The sequence below is a fragment of the Ammospiza caudacuta genome, chromosome 2 (genome assembly GCF_027887145.1).
Source record: "Ammospiza caudacuta isolate bAmmCau1 chromosome 2, bAmmCau1.pri, whole genome shotgun sequence".
Taxonomy (NCBI): Eukaryota; Metazoa; Chordata; class Aves; order Passeriformes; family Passerellidae; genus Ammospiza; species Ammospiza caudacuta.
Window position 1 is genome coordinate 9,916,467 of NC_080594.1, and position 18,613 is coordinate 9,935,079.

An 18,613-nucleotide genomic window follows, 5' to 3' on the forward strand; every position below is an offset into this window, starting at 1 on the left:
GGTGTGACTGAACACAAAAATGCATAGTGTCTTACAAAATCAGGAGCCATGTGCTCAGAAGAGAACCAAGGAAGCAAATTGAGACTGATTTTTGGTTCTCTTTGAAATAATTTGGGAATCAGTGACTCAGTAAATCCTATCTAAACTTATGCAGAGATCCTTTACATCTCCCTTTGCACATGGAATTATACTCATAGGGAATTACCACATGATAATTACCCCAAATGGGCTTCTGATTTGATTTTAGTTCCAGACAGAGCTCCACATTTCAGAAACTGGAGCTTTGGTGGAAGTATGATCTAAGAGACTTTGTAATCACTTGGCATGGAGACCTATCCCCCATCACCAGGAGTAGTCCTTTCCCTCACACATGAGACACATTTGTCAGGCACTCAGGGAGATTTATATTATTAATGCCTATGTCATACATCCATCTCTTAGAAAAGCACCCTTGATGCTCAGAGTTATTTGGTTTTGAAATAATTTGGTTTTTTGATCCATTTCAGCTTTTGAAAAATTGAAATGTTACTGCATGAACTGGAACAAAGTAAGAAGATGTGAGCCCAGACTGGCATCATGCACCCACTAAACTTGGCTTGATGCATTTTTTTAACATGAGCATGCAGCTCATGAATAGTTTGAGATAAACTAAATTTGTGTTTGCCTATTTATTATTATTTGCCTAAAGCACATGGAAGATTACTATAAACTTGTCAGAGAAATGAAATATTTCCTAATCTGTATTTTGAATCAGTAACTAACCTTGAAGTGGCAATTAAAGATGAAGTCATGTTAATGTTGTAATGAAAGTGCCTTCAGTACTGCAGTTGAGCCAGAAGTCATATTCTTAAAAAGTTCTTATTCTTAACATTTCATATTCTTATGAAGTTATGAAGAAGTCATATTCTTAACATTTTGCTAGTTAAGCAATTACCAACACAGAACTTACTGATAGGAACTTGAAATAATTTTTAGGCTTAAAACTTTACCATGAAAGTGTTTTCAATGACAGGGTAAGTTAATTTGTTTTTAGCTTAGATGACAAGTTTTGCATCCCATAAAGAGATGGAATGTGTTAAAGGAGAAGAAATCCCTGCAGGCCAGACATTCCAGTAGCATCAGTAGTTAGAGCTCTTGAATCTTACTCCCACTTGAATATATCTAAGAGCTTCATCCTCTCTGTTTTCCTGAGTCTTTCATGGAAAAAAAATGCACAGTAAATGATCTTTACTTTTTAATTCTATGATTTTGATGGTAATTAAACTGATAGAAAGAAGGCTACTTTAATATTCTAAAATTTATAAATATAGTATACAAACCATATGGTTACTAAGCTTTTATGGAGTATACTTTAAGCATTAGTAGGAGTATTTTGAATGAAATTCTGCATTAAATTTCACTGTGTCCTCTTCCTGCAAGACTATTTTTTACTGCAGCCTTCTGCTGCGAGTGGAAAATTCAGATAAACCCATGTTTGAGGCTACAACAACTGGCATTAAATTTTGTTTCTGAACTCTTCTAGTGACTTCATTAGTGCTCTGAAATTTAACTATTTTAGGCTGCAGAATAAGAAAGAATAAAAAGAAATAACAACATTCTCTTGTGACAATACTGTTTCTAGTGCAGTGTCAGTGATTGCTTCATAGATCACCAAGAGTTCACACAGCATAAAGAGAAAACATGCAGGCAGGAGTGCTAGTTGACACAATTCCTTTATGGCTGCTGTCCATGGAGTTGTAAAGCTATTTTTCCAACCTTGACCCTTATGTAAGCAACTGGAGAGTATTTCCATGAATCTGCAAACAGACTGGCTGAAACAATAGCTCTTCTTCAGCTCTGTGGTGAGAACTGACACTTAACATGAAGCCAATTTAAATGTCAACGTTATTAACCGTTTCTCTGCTGATCAGTCTAGCAGAGGCACACATCTACCGCTTTTGCTCACAGCATTTAATACTTCAGACAAATGGAATGGCAGGCAGCTCCTGGGTTAGACTATAAACCCCTGGGGTAACTGTGGGACGATGCAATTACAGGACTTTACTCAATGTCAAGTTTTGAGGGATTTAAAATGTAAAAAAATGCTGTCATTTACACATTCACTTGGGCATGTACTCCTCATACAACTCTAAGGAATATATTTCCACTTGCAGAGCAGGAAGGGATCAGTGTCAGGCAAAATAGCAATCAGAGAAAAGGGATACTCAACCAAAAGTGCCACATGAGGGGGCACCCCACGATCATTGGGGTACATCATCTTGATGCTATATACACAAACATTAACCAACCCCTGCATCTATTTTACCTCTCACCACGTCTCTATCTCTAAATGGCATCTGATTTTACAGAAGTTTCCTCACATGGTTCAACATAACAGCTGAAAAGATGCTTATGCTGCACTTGCCTGAGATCTGCCAGTGTTCACTCGTGCCCCACGGACTCTGGAAGTTACAGAGCAGCTCCCTCTGTGCCAGACATCAACAGCAACATCCTCTGCAAACCTCCTCTCATGCCTCCAGATATATGCAAGCATACAAATACCATGCTAAACCTCTTTCTTTCACTGTCTCTTTTTGACAAGCTATTAAGAACATCCAATCTTCCCCCTATGCTCGTCATAAAGGGACTAATCTCTCTTTAATGCTTTAGCTTAAGGAAAAAAAAAGATGGGCATGCAAATCATACAGGATCTAACCAGAGATGACAAATAGTACATATGATATAGCTAATATGAAAAACATCCTTTTCCCCAGACCCTTCATTTAAAACCGTTAATTGTTATTAATTGCAATAGAAATTTGCTGATGTAACCAAAGATTATATTCATTACATTACTAAAACACACTCTTTATTCTAATTAATTTTCAATACACATTAGACTGCATTTTGTTGCACAGATATTAGCTCAAAGAAAGCACGCAGTGCTGTAGTGTTATTAACTCATATTTCATTGAAAGGTCATTCTCCCCTTGGTTGTATCTAGAGGGGGCTGGAGTTAAATACCTCAATATCCTATCCACAGAATATTAATGAAATTACAGAGCACCACTGTTTATTTTTAAAAATCACTGTGTCTCTTGCTTACAGAGCCTCATCCTGTGGTCATGATGTGGTGGGTAGGTGCAAGGTGCCCACCAAAGCTCTCATGAGAGAGCAACAGCTCTGCAGACATCAAGGTCATGAAGAAGGAGGGAAGGAGGAACTCCAGGGCACAGGCACAAACTCCTCTCCCTGAGGAGGAGGCAGTGGCAGAGACAAGGTGTGATGAACTGACCACAAGCCCCTTTCCCTGCCAAGGAAAAAGGTGGGAGGAGGCTGTTTTTAAGATTTGGTTCTATTCCTCATTTTCCTTTTCTGATTAGATGGGTAAAAAATTGAACTAATTTTTCTCCAGGTTGAGTCTGTTTTGCCCCTGACACTAACTGATGAGTGATCTCCTCATTCATATCTTGACCCATGAGCCTTTCATTATATTTTCTGCCCCCTGTCCAGCTGGGAAGGGAATAACAGAAAGGCTTTGGGAGACACTTGACATCCAGCCAGGGTCAACCCAGCACAATGGAGAAATAAAAATGCAAAATTTCTCAGGCTATCAGGCTCTTTTCGGATCTCCTTTTAAAAAATCCAGCTTTTCTTAGTTCATTAGGTTTGCTGTCAGTTGTGTTTAAATCCATTTCAAAGATTTGCATCCGGAAGACCGTGAGATATTTTTAAAATGTCGTGTTATACTCCTAGTTTTGGGCTCATGAGAAACCATGGAGGAAAGCAGAGAAATTATAGGTGTGCTTTTTCATTCAGCTCTATCAGAAGTGTGACAGACAGCATTTCTGCCCAGACTATGCATATGCATTAAAAAAAAGTCAGTGTTAAAAACATAGCAAAACTAACACCTACACGGGCTTGTGCTGTTGCACCTAACACATATGTTACAATATATTAACTTTGTGCTTTAAGAATGCTCATTCCCAAATAATTTTCAATGAACATTCCTAATCTCCAGCAAATAAGAAAGCTTACTGTGCTGTTTATGATTTTCACTGCTGAGCGTTACAACTCTGCTTCATTTAATAACCTACAATCTCTTAACACTTAGCAATACACCTTGTGCAAACTACACACCACTTTCCTTCTGAAGCATCACTCTTGGTTTTTCTGCCCACACTCCCATTGTGTGGGTGGCACATAAAACAAATACCTCTCTCTGTTGGTGCAGTTGCCCCTTTTCATCTCCAGAACAATATCCATCTAATCAGACAGTGCCTGTAAATGCAACTTAAAAGAGCAGGTTGTAATTTCATTAAAGATGTATTTACTGAGCTAAAACAGCTGTTCTGGGCTGGAATGCAAAAAAAGGCCTATGTGATTGCAACTCAGTCATTTTTAAGGCAACTGAAAAATACATTTGCTGAGCTAACCTCACTCTCCCGAAGAGCTGGCACTGCTAACTTCTTCTGTATAAAAGGTTTAAACAGTTATTATAGTGTGTCATAAATTCTGACTTGTAATTGAAAATCTCTTCACTTCCTAAAAAAAAAAAAGTACTTATTACTTGCTATATAATTACAGACCATGCAGCTGCTCTCCTCAGCTTCACTAGAAAATTTGAAGACATGAAACACTGTACAAACCTTATTCAAATGTTATTAAATTGCTAGTCATAGATCTGCCACTCTCATACTGTAGGCTCTCAAATAATGTCATTTTCTTCCTGTTACCAGGGCTAAAATGTAGATGAATGAAAATTAGATCCAGGCCAGATTGAGTTCTCTACCACATAAGAGACCATCAGCTCCTTGGAAGGAAAGTATAATCTCTATTTCTGCTGAGCAGACATCAAAGGGAAAGATACCTGAACACATATCTGGAAAAAATTTTCAATGCATAAAGACAAATTTTATTGAATTTTCAGTAGGTTTTAATCATTATGCATGGCCACAATTGTGCGAGTCACTTTGACACAATCTTTGTGCTATTTCCTTGTGTCACTTCTAATGAGAAAAAACTCTATTCATGGAATAGTGAACCTCATATTGCAGCCAAAGGCACAGGACTGGCCCCACAACATCCTGTTCACCTCCAGTAGTTTGACATGAGTCATACTTGATTAACTATTCCCCACCCTTTGTGTACTGTGGAGGCTATGGTGTGAGGCTGAATTTTTTGGAGCAATTAAAATAAAATATACACCATGTGCCTCTACATTTGATTCACAATGCATTTCAGTCTTGGGTCACTGATTTGAAGTGGACAGCTTCTGGAAAAAGGCTTTACATACCCCAGACTTCACACTGGATTTTGAGTCTCCCTGTTGGTGCAGTAGCAACATTTAGATCAACAAGATATTAATTTGCTGGGATCAATTTGGGGTCTAACAAGAATTTTAAGCACTGAAGAACATAAATAATTCTTTATCACAGTGGCACAAAAGAACTATGAAAATAGCTTTCATACATTACTCACACTACTGTTTTCACCTAGTATTTATAATTTTTTTAAATTCCTGCCCAGTTACACACAGAGGAGCTCCATGACATATATAATAGTCTGAAATCTCAAGTCAGGTCTACAGGATGTTGGATAAGTAACTTCCTTTGACCACTAGTGAGACCAGTGTTTCCCAGGCATTTTAAAACCTGCTTCTGAGAGATACAGACTATCACAGTTGATTTAGATCATCAGTTCAAAACAACTGGAATTGGGAATGAAGTTTTGCACCATCAGAATAAACTGTTTATTCTCAGATTTGAAGCATGGTTATTTATATACTCCTGAGCAATTACACAGACAATTTGACAAATAGCTAAATTATTTTTTTTATAAAGAGTCATGTTTTCAAACATCTTAATTTCTTTAGAAGTTGGGTTTTTTTTCTCATTTAATCCAATTGCAACTGGAGATGCTTAGAGTCCATCTGGGACCTTTATAATTAGGGCTTTAACAGCCTGAAATTATTTTCCAATTACTACGCAACACACCACTCAGTGTAGCAATACTGCTCACATTTGTCACCAGAAATCACTGGCCTCACTTTCCTCTTTGCTTTCTCATGGGTCACCAAAAAAAATTAAACAAGGTAAGGTGGAAAAACAGATAAGGATTTCTGAAAAACTATGGATCCACTGTCACTGATTCTGGCATTCACCAGGAGCAAATTACAGAAACAAAATGCATACAGAAAACCAGTTTGTTCCACTTTGTTGTCACTGAACTAGACACTTTTGAAAGCTGAATCAACAACAGACACATTTAAAAATCTGCTGTATTTGTTGAAACGGGTACCTACTGTAATTGTCTTGCAATTTAGGGATGAAGCCAAAATGAAATTATTGAAAAAAACAAAGCTAGATGTGCAAAGAACATTGTTAGCTATAGAAACAGGAAATTTATATTGAAATTTATAAGAGAAATAGCTCAGAGATCTGATCAGAAGTATTTATGCATATGAGAAGAAAGAAAAAGGGAAAATCTTGAGGGCTTTATATTTCATTGTAGATGTTAAAACGCTTAAAATACAGGAGCTCAGTTTGTCTTTAACCTCAAAAAAACCACCCTCAATTTCAAAAATGAGGAATCATTTTGACTTTCTTCCCTAATTTATAAAATTTTGATATGGTAATTTTCTCATCCATCCATTCATTCAGACTATACCTGGGCAAATTTCTTTGCTGGTATTAAAAAAAACCAGAAAAACACAATAACTTTTGTTTAAGAGATTCCAAGCTCATCTTCCATGATTAAGGATGGTTTGGAAATGTCCACTTTTTGGACAGTGAAGATATGCTCACATATTGTGCTATATAAACAAAAAATTATAGAATAGAAAGCATACATTGCTAATTATCAGAGGCATTTGCAGACGCTGGAGAAAAAGAAGAGATACAGTCACTAAAAAATATCTAACAGAAATGCAATCTAACCAAAGTCACTGTAGGCTCATCATCTATTACTTCTGCTGCTTATGAGAACTAGAAGCAGACATGATTTAAAACAACAGAAGTAGCACAAAAGCAAGAAGAAATCACAGAAACACAATGTATTTACTGTGGACTACACCACAATACATAGTTAAAGAGCAAGCAAAGAGATAAATCCGTCCTGACATCAAAAAGGCTTCTCCTGAAAAAAATATTTTGCTTATTACATTCATACCCATCTGTCACTATAATAAGCAAAACAGCTATGTGACTTTTATATTTTTTCTAATTGCCAGAAAATGAATGTTTAAAAAGTATATATATATATATATACATATATATACACACAAGCATTCATATCAATCCTACATAGAAATGGTTTTTCTAGATTATGTATTTTTCCATTGGTATATTCAACTGATGGAAAATGTCAGTTATGGCGGGGGGGGGGAAAAAGAGGCACTATTCATGTCTACTGCTAAAATTAAAACTGTGCAAAAATAAATCAGGACTCATAGTGCCAGAAAGACTTGTTGGGTTGTGGAGACCTGGGCTCTAATTCCTGTTCCCAGAGCTAGTTCCATGTTGAGGATTTTTTAATGAAATAATGTTTCAGCATCAAAACAAGAAAGAGTTCCAGAAAATTAGGACCAAACACTGCTCTTTTAGGTTGAAAGGAGCCAAACTAATTAAAAACCCTTTTGCAGGAGAGAGTCCCTTCCCCTGCTCACTAAAATTTTCTCCTTGTTTGTTCCAGACTAAATTAATCTTTCTTGAACACACGGGGCCTGTTCCAGATTTCAACTCTGCTTTACACTTCTGCTAGTCTGGCTTTTTGTTTCCTCAAGAGGAAGGTTTCTCTCCAAGACTTAACAGACATGAACCGAGGAGCCAGCAAAGCCCACCATGCTCTGCTTGTAATTCACCTTGCCAGTGCAACAGAGCAACTTTACTGCCAAGTTCATTCCCTCTTGGTATCAGCACATCATTATGAGGGCTACTATCACCATTACAGTCCTAAAACATCTTCACTGTCTCCAATAAATTCACTGAATACCCATGTGCTCACAACACCTACAGATCACTTTTCTTCCCTCCACAGGAATCCATTACCTGGACAATTCACCCAGGCTGGGCTTCCCTGCACAGCTGCCTCTGGAAGAATATTGGTAGTGCCAAAAGAGCAGCAATGTGGGAAATAAATCTTGGACACAATGCCAAAGAACAAACTCTTGGTAGCAGGGATGGATTCCAGCATTGTGCAGCAATTGAAAACTGGGAGTGAACGTGAATGTGGCTCTCACCTTCCTCTCGGTAAGTCTGCGTCATCTTTCTTCCACCGCACTGTGGGAGTGGGATCCCCCTGCACCTGGCACCGGAAATCCACGGCCTCCTCCTCCAGCACCACTTGGTTAATCGGTCGCCTGAGAAACGTGGGCCGCTCTTGAAAGAGACATTAAAATTCCACAGTGAGTCACAGGCCTGAAATGAACACTTTTTGACTTTTCAGCATCTCGCTGCTTACCCATCCATCAAACAGAAAGGAGGCTGAGCTCCACAAATTCAGACAAGTGGAACTGATGATGTGCATAAAGACCCAGCGAGAGGGCTGCCAGGCTGGAGAGGCAGGGGCTGTCCCATCCCATCCTCCAGCAAGAAGAGGATGGGAAGGAGGACCAGAGGGCAGCCTGTGCCAGGACTGACCAGCTACCTTCCAGACAGTGGAGAGCCCTCTGAGGCCGTGCCCTTCCCTGGAAAAGCTGCTGTGCTCCTGCTGCAGCAATGTATGAGCCAGCTAGCCCTTGGCAGAGATCAATATCTTGATACTTGTGAGGAAAATTTAAACTCCGCGTTACGCACCTCAGGCAATTGTGAACTGTCCTGCATGATCCTGAAGAGATTCCCTGATCCCCATCGCCAACTTCACCATGGAAAACCAAATTAAGGTCTGAATAATAACTTCTGTTTACCCTTGTTATGTTAGGCTGCACGGCTACAAACAGTATTAATCACCATAATGTTGCACAGGCCTGCTCTAAAATCCAGATGCAGAGCCACAATCTGATCTCAGTTATACTGCTACAAAGTCCAAGCACCGGTAATTTCATTTGAAAGGATGTCACTGGGGTTAGTTTCCAAGTTGCTTTTGGAAGGAACAAATTTTGTTCTGTCCTCTCAGCCACACCACACTTTTATTGTCATCAATTATTTATGCTAGTCAAACCATTATAAGGCTGAGTTTATATGAAACAGTATTTTCACTCAAGACAGGGATTTATCATAAGGACATGTAAAACTGGTTACACACGATGTTTCATATTTCACTCTCAGCAAGTTAAGGGATATGATGTCACTTAAAAAATTACTCAGAATACACACAGATGCAAGCAATACCAGATTCTGACTCAGGTAATTTTTCTTGATAACTACAGTGCTAATTTTGCAGGTTTGTTATGCACAATCATTATATGCAAATATTTTTTTTAAAAAGTTAAAAAAACATTATTAAGGTTGAAAAATCAAGCAGGCCACATTTACTGAGAGAATTAAAGCTTTCTGCATGTCTTTTGATCACTTCCTTTCTGTTTATGATGCCTTATGGGACTGGTAGCAATTATATGATCATATACTATTTTTTCCCCAAACATCTCCAGATTGTTGGTATTCACTTAATGAGCAGGTGTTTAATATTTTGTTTTAGTGCTACTGTTTAGAGGGTGGCCTCCTGTCTTTCTACTCAAAATGCACTTCAAAGACAGAATTATTAATTTCCTCATGGCCTCTATTACACCTATCTTCATGCTTTATAATCACCTCACTTATTATTATAGCTCCTCTCTGGGCTATGATAGAGATCTCAGAAAACAAGGTTAGAACTATCTGCTAAATTTTGGTGTTCAACCTGAGCCACAAAACTGACAATTTTATTTTTTTTTTAGGGGATGGGGAGGGGTTGGATGGAAATGAAGTTTTAATTTTGTGTGTTTAAAGCTCAGCTTCCTTTAATTCAACTGCTGACAAAAAGTGTTCATCACTTTTACAAATCGGAATATCAGTGAGAAAATGAGGAACACAAAACCACCTGTTAGTAATTATGTAAATGAGTGACAGCATCACACAGGAATTCCTTATTAGCAGGGAAACCTACTGGCAGGGGAAAACATATTTTGTCAGCAGAAGAATAGACATGCTCAAGAATCTATAGCACCTTTCCAGATGATAGAGATAAAAGCATGGCTAACGGGCAAAGATTCTTCTCCCCAAGCCATGGCTTTTGTCCTATTCCTATTCCTGCCCAGGATCTTCAGATTGCAGCAGTGTTTGGGCAAGTAAATTCATTTCTAGCCTCTCTGCTTATATTGAAATCTTTATAATTTCCCAGTTTAAGTCAGTGTACAAGTCATATCCAGTTCTTTGTAATTTCCTATTTCAAGTCTGCATACAAGCCCTAGCCAGCTGCTGACAGTTTCCTTAGTCATTTTATCTTTTTTTTTTTTTTTTTTTACCCCAGAGATATCACTTTTCACACCTGGAACCCAGCAAATTCTCAAGTCCAATTCCTATTCCAACTATCCATGCCTCTCCCTTTTTGTACATCACAGCAAATGGTCTCTTCTCCACTGAGTGTTTGGTCTGCACTTGAACTGGAGCTCCTTTTACCCAGGTCACACAAATACAGACCATCCACAAATCTAAGAAAAATCAGCTGAAGTACCCAAGGACCCTTCCAGAAGAGTGATAGCAGCAGGAACACAGTGTAGATACAGGAAAATGCTGCCCAGATCTGCATTCATGGGTTCTCTGGTGTATGAATTGATGACTCTATTACATTTTCTTTTTCTTTTCAGCAGGTGCATGTTTAGCTAAATTTACTGAAAATCCTCTGGACAAGCCAAAAAAAGAGTACATCTCTGGCACAGTGTAGCTATTTCCCAACATATTTTAGGTACTTGATATTCAGTATGAGGCACATGCACTTCTCAGGACAAAAAGCTTCCTCCATTCCTCTCATTGCTGCCCATTTCACTCCAATTATCCCCTTTGCCTCCAAACTGCAAGAACTTCAACATTCTTAGAGAAGAGTGAATTATTTTGTCAATTTAATTTTGTCAACCAAAATTGGTTTTCTAGTTAGGCATGGAAAATTTTGGATAAAGCCATTTTAATTTGATAATCTTATTACAACTGGACAAAGCAAAAAACACCCCATTTTAATCCCAATGCTAAGCAACGTACTTGGCCTATCTGTAACTTTCTGAATCTGGATGGGAGTATTTTAATGACACTTTCTGCAAATTTGCAACAGCATGGTTTTTACAACTTCTCTCCTAAGAAGAGCTTAGACCAACTCCTGCTCTCAGCTCATACACAATACTCTTCATTTTGGCATTTGTTTTTCAAGACATGATGCTTTAAATTTCTCTAAACTAAGAAATTCAGATCTATATCAGCTTTCTGATTGGTGATTTAGAGGACCTGGTTAATTCCCATTGAATTTAAACAACTCTGTGTCTGTACACTGGCTTGGTCTGCATACAAAAATCATTTTAGACCAGGTTTACAAAAGCTGCATGTAAACATCTTAGAAATTAGAATGTGCATACTTATGAAATTGCTACTTGTGGCTGTAAATTCTCCTGTACAGGAAGGAGATGAGAAAATAAATTCCTGTCTCATTTTGAGGAGAACCCAGCTGAGGAGAAAGTAAATGGCCCTGAGGTCATTAGATAAATCACTGGATTCCACAACAAGGCAATTTGTGAGAATACACACATATTTGTTTCATATCAGCTTCTAAAACGGTATATTTTCAAAAACATTTAAGAAGTTGCCAGAAAATTAATAGCTACGTAAGGACAGAGCCCAGTTAGCAAGGACATGTAAATACCAACAACTGCTGTTTCCATTTCTGCATCATGTCTGCATTTTGCACAGCGGGAATCAGGAAAGAACAAGTTATCTGCTATGTTGCTTCCTGTATTTGTATCACTCAGAAAGCCCCTTGAATATGTCCAATAGCTAATTATACAGCTATAAAGTGATCAGAGTGAATGCCATTGCCAATGCAATTAACATTCTTTATGTGAGATTAACTGGATTTGAGTCACCTGCATAACTTGCTTACAATGTTAATCTCTCAGGAGACAGAGCACTGCTTGCCCAAGCATGCTAAATAAAGAAGGTTTCTTTGCACAGCCAGGTCAAATTTAGTTTCAGAGCTAGTCTTGGGGGTGAAAAAAAAATCATATTTTTTTCCTCTGAAATGGTTTGCCCATAAATAAAGCCTTGTGGTATAATTAAATATTGTTACTCTGTCAACAGCATCCAGAGCACAATATATTTGAGAAACAACAAGAAAGGGTGATAAATTAAAATCATAGGCATATATAAAAATTTTAATATAGCTATTTTATAAGCTTTCACTGAGTAAATAAAGTACCCACTTCCCAGACTTTCTCTGATGAATATTAAAAATCTTTGAGGAGAACTATAAAATAGGTCATGGTTATATGTCATGTCAACCAGTCATGCTATTACTAGGGTGACCTTTATAACTTCAGAATAAGCTTTGCTTGCAGTTATAAAAGGGGATTGTTAATGCAATCTGGACACACACCTACAATCTGTTGCAGAGCTTGAGGGATGTGCTGCAAGGAAACCCACAGATCTGAGCCAGAAACAGCAAAATTATTTTCTTACTCTGGGTGCTGACACAAGTTAACCTCAGAACTCAATTTTTCCCATATTTAACAATTGGTCTGAGTATCACAGTCTATTAGAGAGACTCAGATGACCTTCAGATGTATTATTGCCCTTTTCCTGTTCCTCAAAAAGTTAGACAGCCATATATGGGGCCTCAATCTAATTAAAATGATCCTAACTACCTTAATATATTTTCTCTGCTGAGGCAACTGCTAGAGTGAAGGATTTGATGGTCTTCATAATGTAGAGCCTCAATCTGATTTAGAATTGCTCTTGTTTTCTCTCTCTTTGCTGAATAGAAGGCAACATTTTCTTAAAATGTGTTTGTGCTCTAAAAAGAACATTAGAACACAAATTAAAAGGCTTTGGAGAAGGATTTAATAGCAAATAGTTACATTTAAAAGCTGTTTGCACTTTAGCATTCTGATTCAAAAGGGAAAAAAAGGGAAACATTAGATGGTTGGAAGTAAGTTTCACTTCAGAATGCTGTCAATAGCATAGATATTTCATTAAATGCAATGTGATCTGGATGAAGTAAAGCTCTCTGCCAAAAAAAGAACAAGTGGAAGAAGTCAGGATATTATGACCTCACTAAATTTACCTATGCTGCCCAAATAAATGAAAAGAAAACTGCAAAAGAAGGTGGTTTTATATCTATAGGCATTATTCTATCTACATTATTCCCTTTTTCATTTGAGAAATAGGCACTTGTGTAGACATCACAAACTCCTACACTCTAAGCAGCACCCAAGGCATGATGAGCTTGCACAGTAAAGGCATGGAACACCAATAAGAGGCAAATGCAGTAAAATTAATGTTTTCAGTTGCTAGTGGTTTTCTTCTTTTATATATATCTACAATCATATTATTACAGTTTTTACTGACTGTTACATACACACTTTGGGGACCAAATCAGAGACTTTTTTCAGAGCTGTATTGTTATTCTATAACAACTTCTTGGTATCTGTGGATAACAAATAATCTAAAGCTAAAATGGCTTTTTGCAAACTGCCACAGGTAGACTGCAAGTGGAAAATACAGGGATTTAAAGAAAATCAGGAGGAGATTTGATCTGAAGGACAAAATACCCACTGCTGATTTCTCTGTCTTGACCTATGAATGTATATCTGGTTTTGGAAGATTTTTCCATGTGCCTGAGAAAGCTTTCCAGGATACAATGGGTCAAGACTCTGCTAAGGTCTTCCATATAGGCAGAGGTCAAAAAAGTAAAACGGGGCACGGTGTCTTCATTAAAGGGATTTTGGGGATTTTTTTCTTCTAACACCATGTCATCATAGTCATTCTTTTTCTAAAACTAGGGTTTCTCTTTCAGCCTGACAATATCTACAGAACATCAAACACAAATACTTCCTCAAGCATCAGACAAGAATACCTCTTCATCCCACAGGACCTTATTAGCTGAAAAAAGGTTCAGATACCAAAGATAAAATCAAAGATTCATCCAAAACAATCTTTAATATGTCCAAATTGACACATCTTTTAAAGATATTTTTTTACTCTTCTTACTTATGCTTTATATTCTTTTGAGGCTCTTCTAAATAGATCTTTTTCCACTGCTTGATGCCAGCCTCTTGAAGTTGATAGACTAAGGCTTTCATTGATTTCACTGAGCTTGAGAATCAATATACAAGATATACCTTTGTACATTCTCTTCAAACATTGCCATTTTAAGTGCAAAGGGAAATAAAAGAACATGAAACAGTTAACTTGAACACTTACCTCAGAATGGTGAAGTAGCATGACAAAATGATAAAGGTTATCATAAAGAGTAATTCCTTCTTTATTTGATTTCTGGCTCCATATTATGCATTTACAAACAAAGCTTTCATACAAATTGGAATTAAACTGTTTCTGTTTTGCATCTTGCTTTAATTCTGTTCAGCCAAGGGCTACGAGCCCAAACACAAGCAATGCAACCTAATTTGTATCACTACACTTCGGAAATTGGCCTCCAGAATAGTGTGCACGCCATAATCAAGTCCCACGCTGCCTCTTTTTGTGATTATTAGGACTGAGGTTATTAACTTCCTTTAAAGTGCAACTTAAGACTGTGACAGACCCTGTCTTTCTGCTTTGCTCCAAGATTACAACTTGGAGCCTCATAAAGGCAAAAACTAGCAGTAATGCTTGAAAAAGAAGACAAACAAAATGTAGGGCATCTTGGTCAGTATTCAAAACACAGTTTTGGATAGCACTGCTTTTATGATCCTTATGGTATTTTACTATGAAAACTTGCCAATTTTCTGCTAATAGAAGAATCAAGACTTGGGAACAAAACTAATGCAATCTGCAGAGACACTACCAGTTTACTGTTAAGAGTGCCTGAATGTTGAAAACAATGTTTCCTATGCAGATAAACTTAGGGGAAAAAAGTGAAAGTTCTACATGTATTATTCATAACTATCTGTCAGTAAAGGTTATTGAATGGGTACCTAGCCAAGTGGACATATTCTGCACATGGGAAAAATTTATTTTCTCCCCCTACTGCTTCCCAAGGTTCTTATGACCCATTTTATTTTACTGTCTTTAAACTCAAGAAAAGTGTAATCTTTCAGTCTAGGCTTCCATGCTGTTCCTCTTGGGCCACCAGTTCCCACCACACTGACTCAGTTTTTCCAGAGGCAATGCCTCAAGCTAAATTTACTGTACAGGGAGCCAGAGATCTGTCACAAGTCACATGCAGAAGTTAACTTCAGGTATTACAGAAAAACTTACAAAGCCCAAAGTAACAAGTAGATGGTTTCTGGAAAGAGAGAGCTAGTATGAACAGCTCCTTTTCCTACATAATATGTTTACTAAGGCTCCCTTCACACTGTGGAAAGGGTTTGGAGGGTTGTTATTTGGGAAAGGAATGAAGACATAATTAATATACATTCCTTTCCAGAATCAGCACCAGCTATAGGCTTGCCAGTCCCCTATTAAAATTCTCCAAGTCATTCAGTCAAGATCTCCTTGTTTTTATTGTCCATTTTCAAATATCTTCAAAGCAGTTAAAGTTTGGCACATGAACTGCATATAAGTGTTTCTAGTATATTTTTCATCAACATTTGCAGTATTCCCATGTTCCTCAGACCTGTGAGTCATATTAGAGGAAGGCTGTGGACCTAACATACAATCCTGGTGGTTTTGCCTGTGTTCAGTGAAGCCAATTTAAACATGCAGAGCCAGTCTGATGTTTCCCAGAGTCGTTGGATTTATTGGATTTATTGAGTGCTTGGAGTCGTTGGACTGTCCAGTAGATACATTGCTTCCTGGAAACATCATGGATAATGCTCTCCAGTCTCTGTGCACATCCCTGCTCACACATGGGCTGCTGCCTGGAGCCCAGGAATGGAATGTAACTGCTGGATAGCATGGGCAAGTCCCCTCCTTTGGTATGGAGAGGACCAGGACTAGCCTGGACATGATGTTACACAAGCCCAGTGGACCAGCACAGAGTTTCGGGGCCAGGAGGTGCCCAGGAAATGGGCACGGGGCAGCCAAAGCACCTTGTGAGACAGCAGGCCATAACCTGAGCACCTCCTGCATGCCATCCTTGCACAGCAGAAAGGAAGGTGGGGAGCTGTCTGGGAATACCCAGAGAGAAGGAAAAATGTAGACAGGAAGATACTGCAGTAGGGAATTTCAAATACAATTTTCCTCAGGTAGTCTAACGCAATTAAGAAGGATTAAAATATCTAATTTCATTTATTGCTGATTTTGTTTGGTATTCACCAAATAGTTTTAGATTGTATTTTTGCAAGTTGATTGCTATGATTATACCCTGTAAAAAAAATCAGAATATTGTAATTGGTTATGTATTATTTTACATATCAAGACGAACCTAATATGCTTCATAGCTCTGCAGGATATGAAATTACATGCACATTTCAGTTTTCATTCCTACAGTTCAGTGCTTTTTAACAAATTATTTTCTTAAGGATTTCTTAAGGCTTTGTAGTTTAGGACTGCAATCTGCTTGCTATCCACAGGGAGTATTACCAGAGATTAGCAGTACTTAAACTGATGAAGGAGATATGTCATGTCTCTTTTGCATCTGTATAAAGCTACAACTCTAACAGATTGGCTGCAAAGGGCATAATAATTTGACAGGGATCCTTTCTCTGGGGTGTTTTTTGGCAAGGTATAATAGTTCTGCCTTTAAAAGCCACATGTTGCCATGAATCCACAACAAACCAGTTGGGGTGGAAACCTTTTCACTTCAGAAAAGCTGGAAAGCTGCATATTCTCATAAATTTGTGGATCTTTCTAGCAAAAATCTTTCTATGCCTTTTGTGAATCACATAATATATATATATTCTTTTCAAGTGGATAAAAAAATGTTGAATTGCACATACATGCAAACTCAGAGGTGGCAATATCAGTGACTGGGTTTTCCAGTGCACCATCTTAGACAGAAGGTGAAAAACCTCTCGAGCATCTGCTTCACAAAGGACCTCAGGATTTCTATTAAACATCTCTCTGGGGTTACAAAAGGTCTTGTTTGGAATTCCAGTACTGTATCAAAGAGGTGCAGCAGGATGGAACATTAACATTATTTCTCTCTCTTTTGTCAGCACAGACATGTTTTCCTTAGCAGCGAGGGTTTTTTCCTTATTGATTTTCCTTTGTTTGCTTAGAACCTCTTGACTAATTCCTACAAACCCATGACTGTAGGATGTACCTCAGCATGATTTTGTGGCTTTGCTTCTTATCCAGTTGTTAGCAGGATGGATCCAGCTCTAGGTTGGGTTATTAGTCTGTTCTTGCTCTGGACCCTAACTATGGTCCAAGAGCTCCTAACAACCAACTTCTTGCCTTGCCCATCAGGTCTAAAAGCTCTTTCACACAGGAAGCTTATTCATTTTTAATTCATACAGCAGCACCAAAAATCTAAATGCTGTCCTGGCTTACAGAAGGAAAAGCTGTTTCAGGTCGTCTTAAAAATGAATGCTAATAGTTACTGCTATATATTCAAAAATTTGGTTTTGGAATTGTCTCTAATGATGTTTTACTGATCAAGTGTGGGGTTTTTTTGTGCTTTCCTACAAAGGTTTGATTTCACAACCCCTCAGGAAGATGGAATTATTTAAATAGGCAATCCTGGTCTAAATCTCTGGTAAGCAGGCATTGTCAACTGTATTAGAAGTAGCTTAATTACATTTGGCCACTTTGTGAGGGAGAGCACTGTCCTGCAATAACATCTCTGGTTATGCACACCACTGTGGACCTCCAATCACACTGAAACTATGTGCTTAGAAGGAAAATCTTGAGCCACCACAGCTCCATCATTATAAACTGCAGCTTTTAAAACCTGGTCTCCTTCTGAAGCTGTGAAGTGCATCTTGAGCAGTACTGGTGTGTTTAGTTAACCTTGCTTTGTCTTGTGTTTTGAGGAGCCACCCAGGGTAATTCAGCCAACACGTTTGCAGGGCAAAAGCAATGAAAGCAGCAATGTCCTTACCAAAGACAGTCAGCTCTGCAGGGTCGCTGTCACGCTCCCCCACCATGTTGGTTCCCACACACGTGTACATCCCTGCATCACTTTTTCTGGTGTTGGAGATCATCAGCTTCCCACCACGGATCTGTTTCAAATCAAGGAATAGAACTTCAGGTTAAACGAAATACAGGTAGCTTCAGGTAAACAAAATACATCAGAAAAAGTGCTACCTTCTTGGGAGCCAAGTTCGACAACCAAGACATTCTAAACTTTTGTTTGTAAATATATGTATAGTTTTAAAATTATATACTTATATATTTAAATATCTTGAAGCTGTTCTATGTTTATCCCACTGACTAATTTCAATTTGCAACAAATTTCAACTGTGTTTGATCTTGTTCCTTTGGCTTTCATTAGATTCTTTACATTTCAAAGATTACATTTCTTGCTGTCTCTTGGCAGCACAGAGTACTTTTATTTCTTGCATGGTAATATGTAAAGCACTCTTGACATCTCTCTGAAAAACCAAGGCAATCTGACTTAGTTTTATTCAGAT

At 38.0% G+C, this 18,613-nt stretch overlaps 1 protein-coding gene across 1 annotated transcript in view; it reads right to left on the bottom strand.

The window, feature by feature from the left end:
- Positions 1 to 18,613, bottom strand: part of ROBO2 (roundabout guidance receptor 2) — a 435,712-nt gene that overhangs the window by 124,811 nt on the left and 292,288 nt on the right. Inside the window, exons 4-5 of the mRNA XM_058822747.1 lie at positions 18,082 to 18,202; positions 8,219 to 8,357 (exon numbers count right to left, since the gene is read on the bottom strand). Of these exons, the coding sequence (XP_058678730.1) occupies positions 8,219 to 8,357; positions 18,082 to 18,202 (260 nt within the window). The remainder of the gene's footprint in view (positions 1 to 8,218; positions 8,358 to 18,081; positions 18,203 to 18,613) is intronic.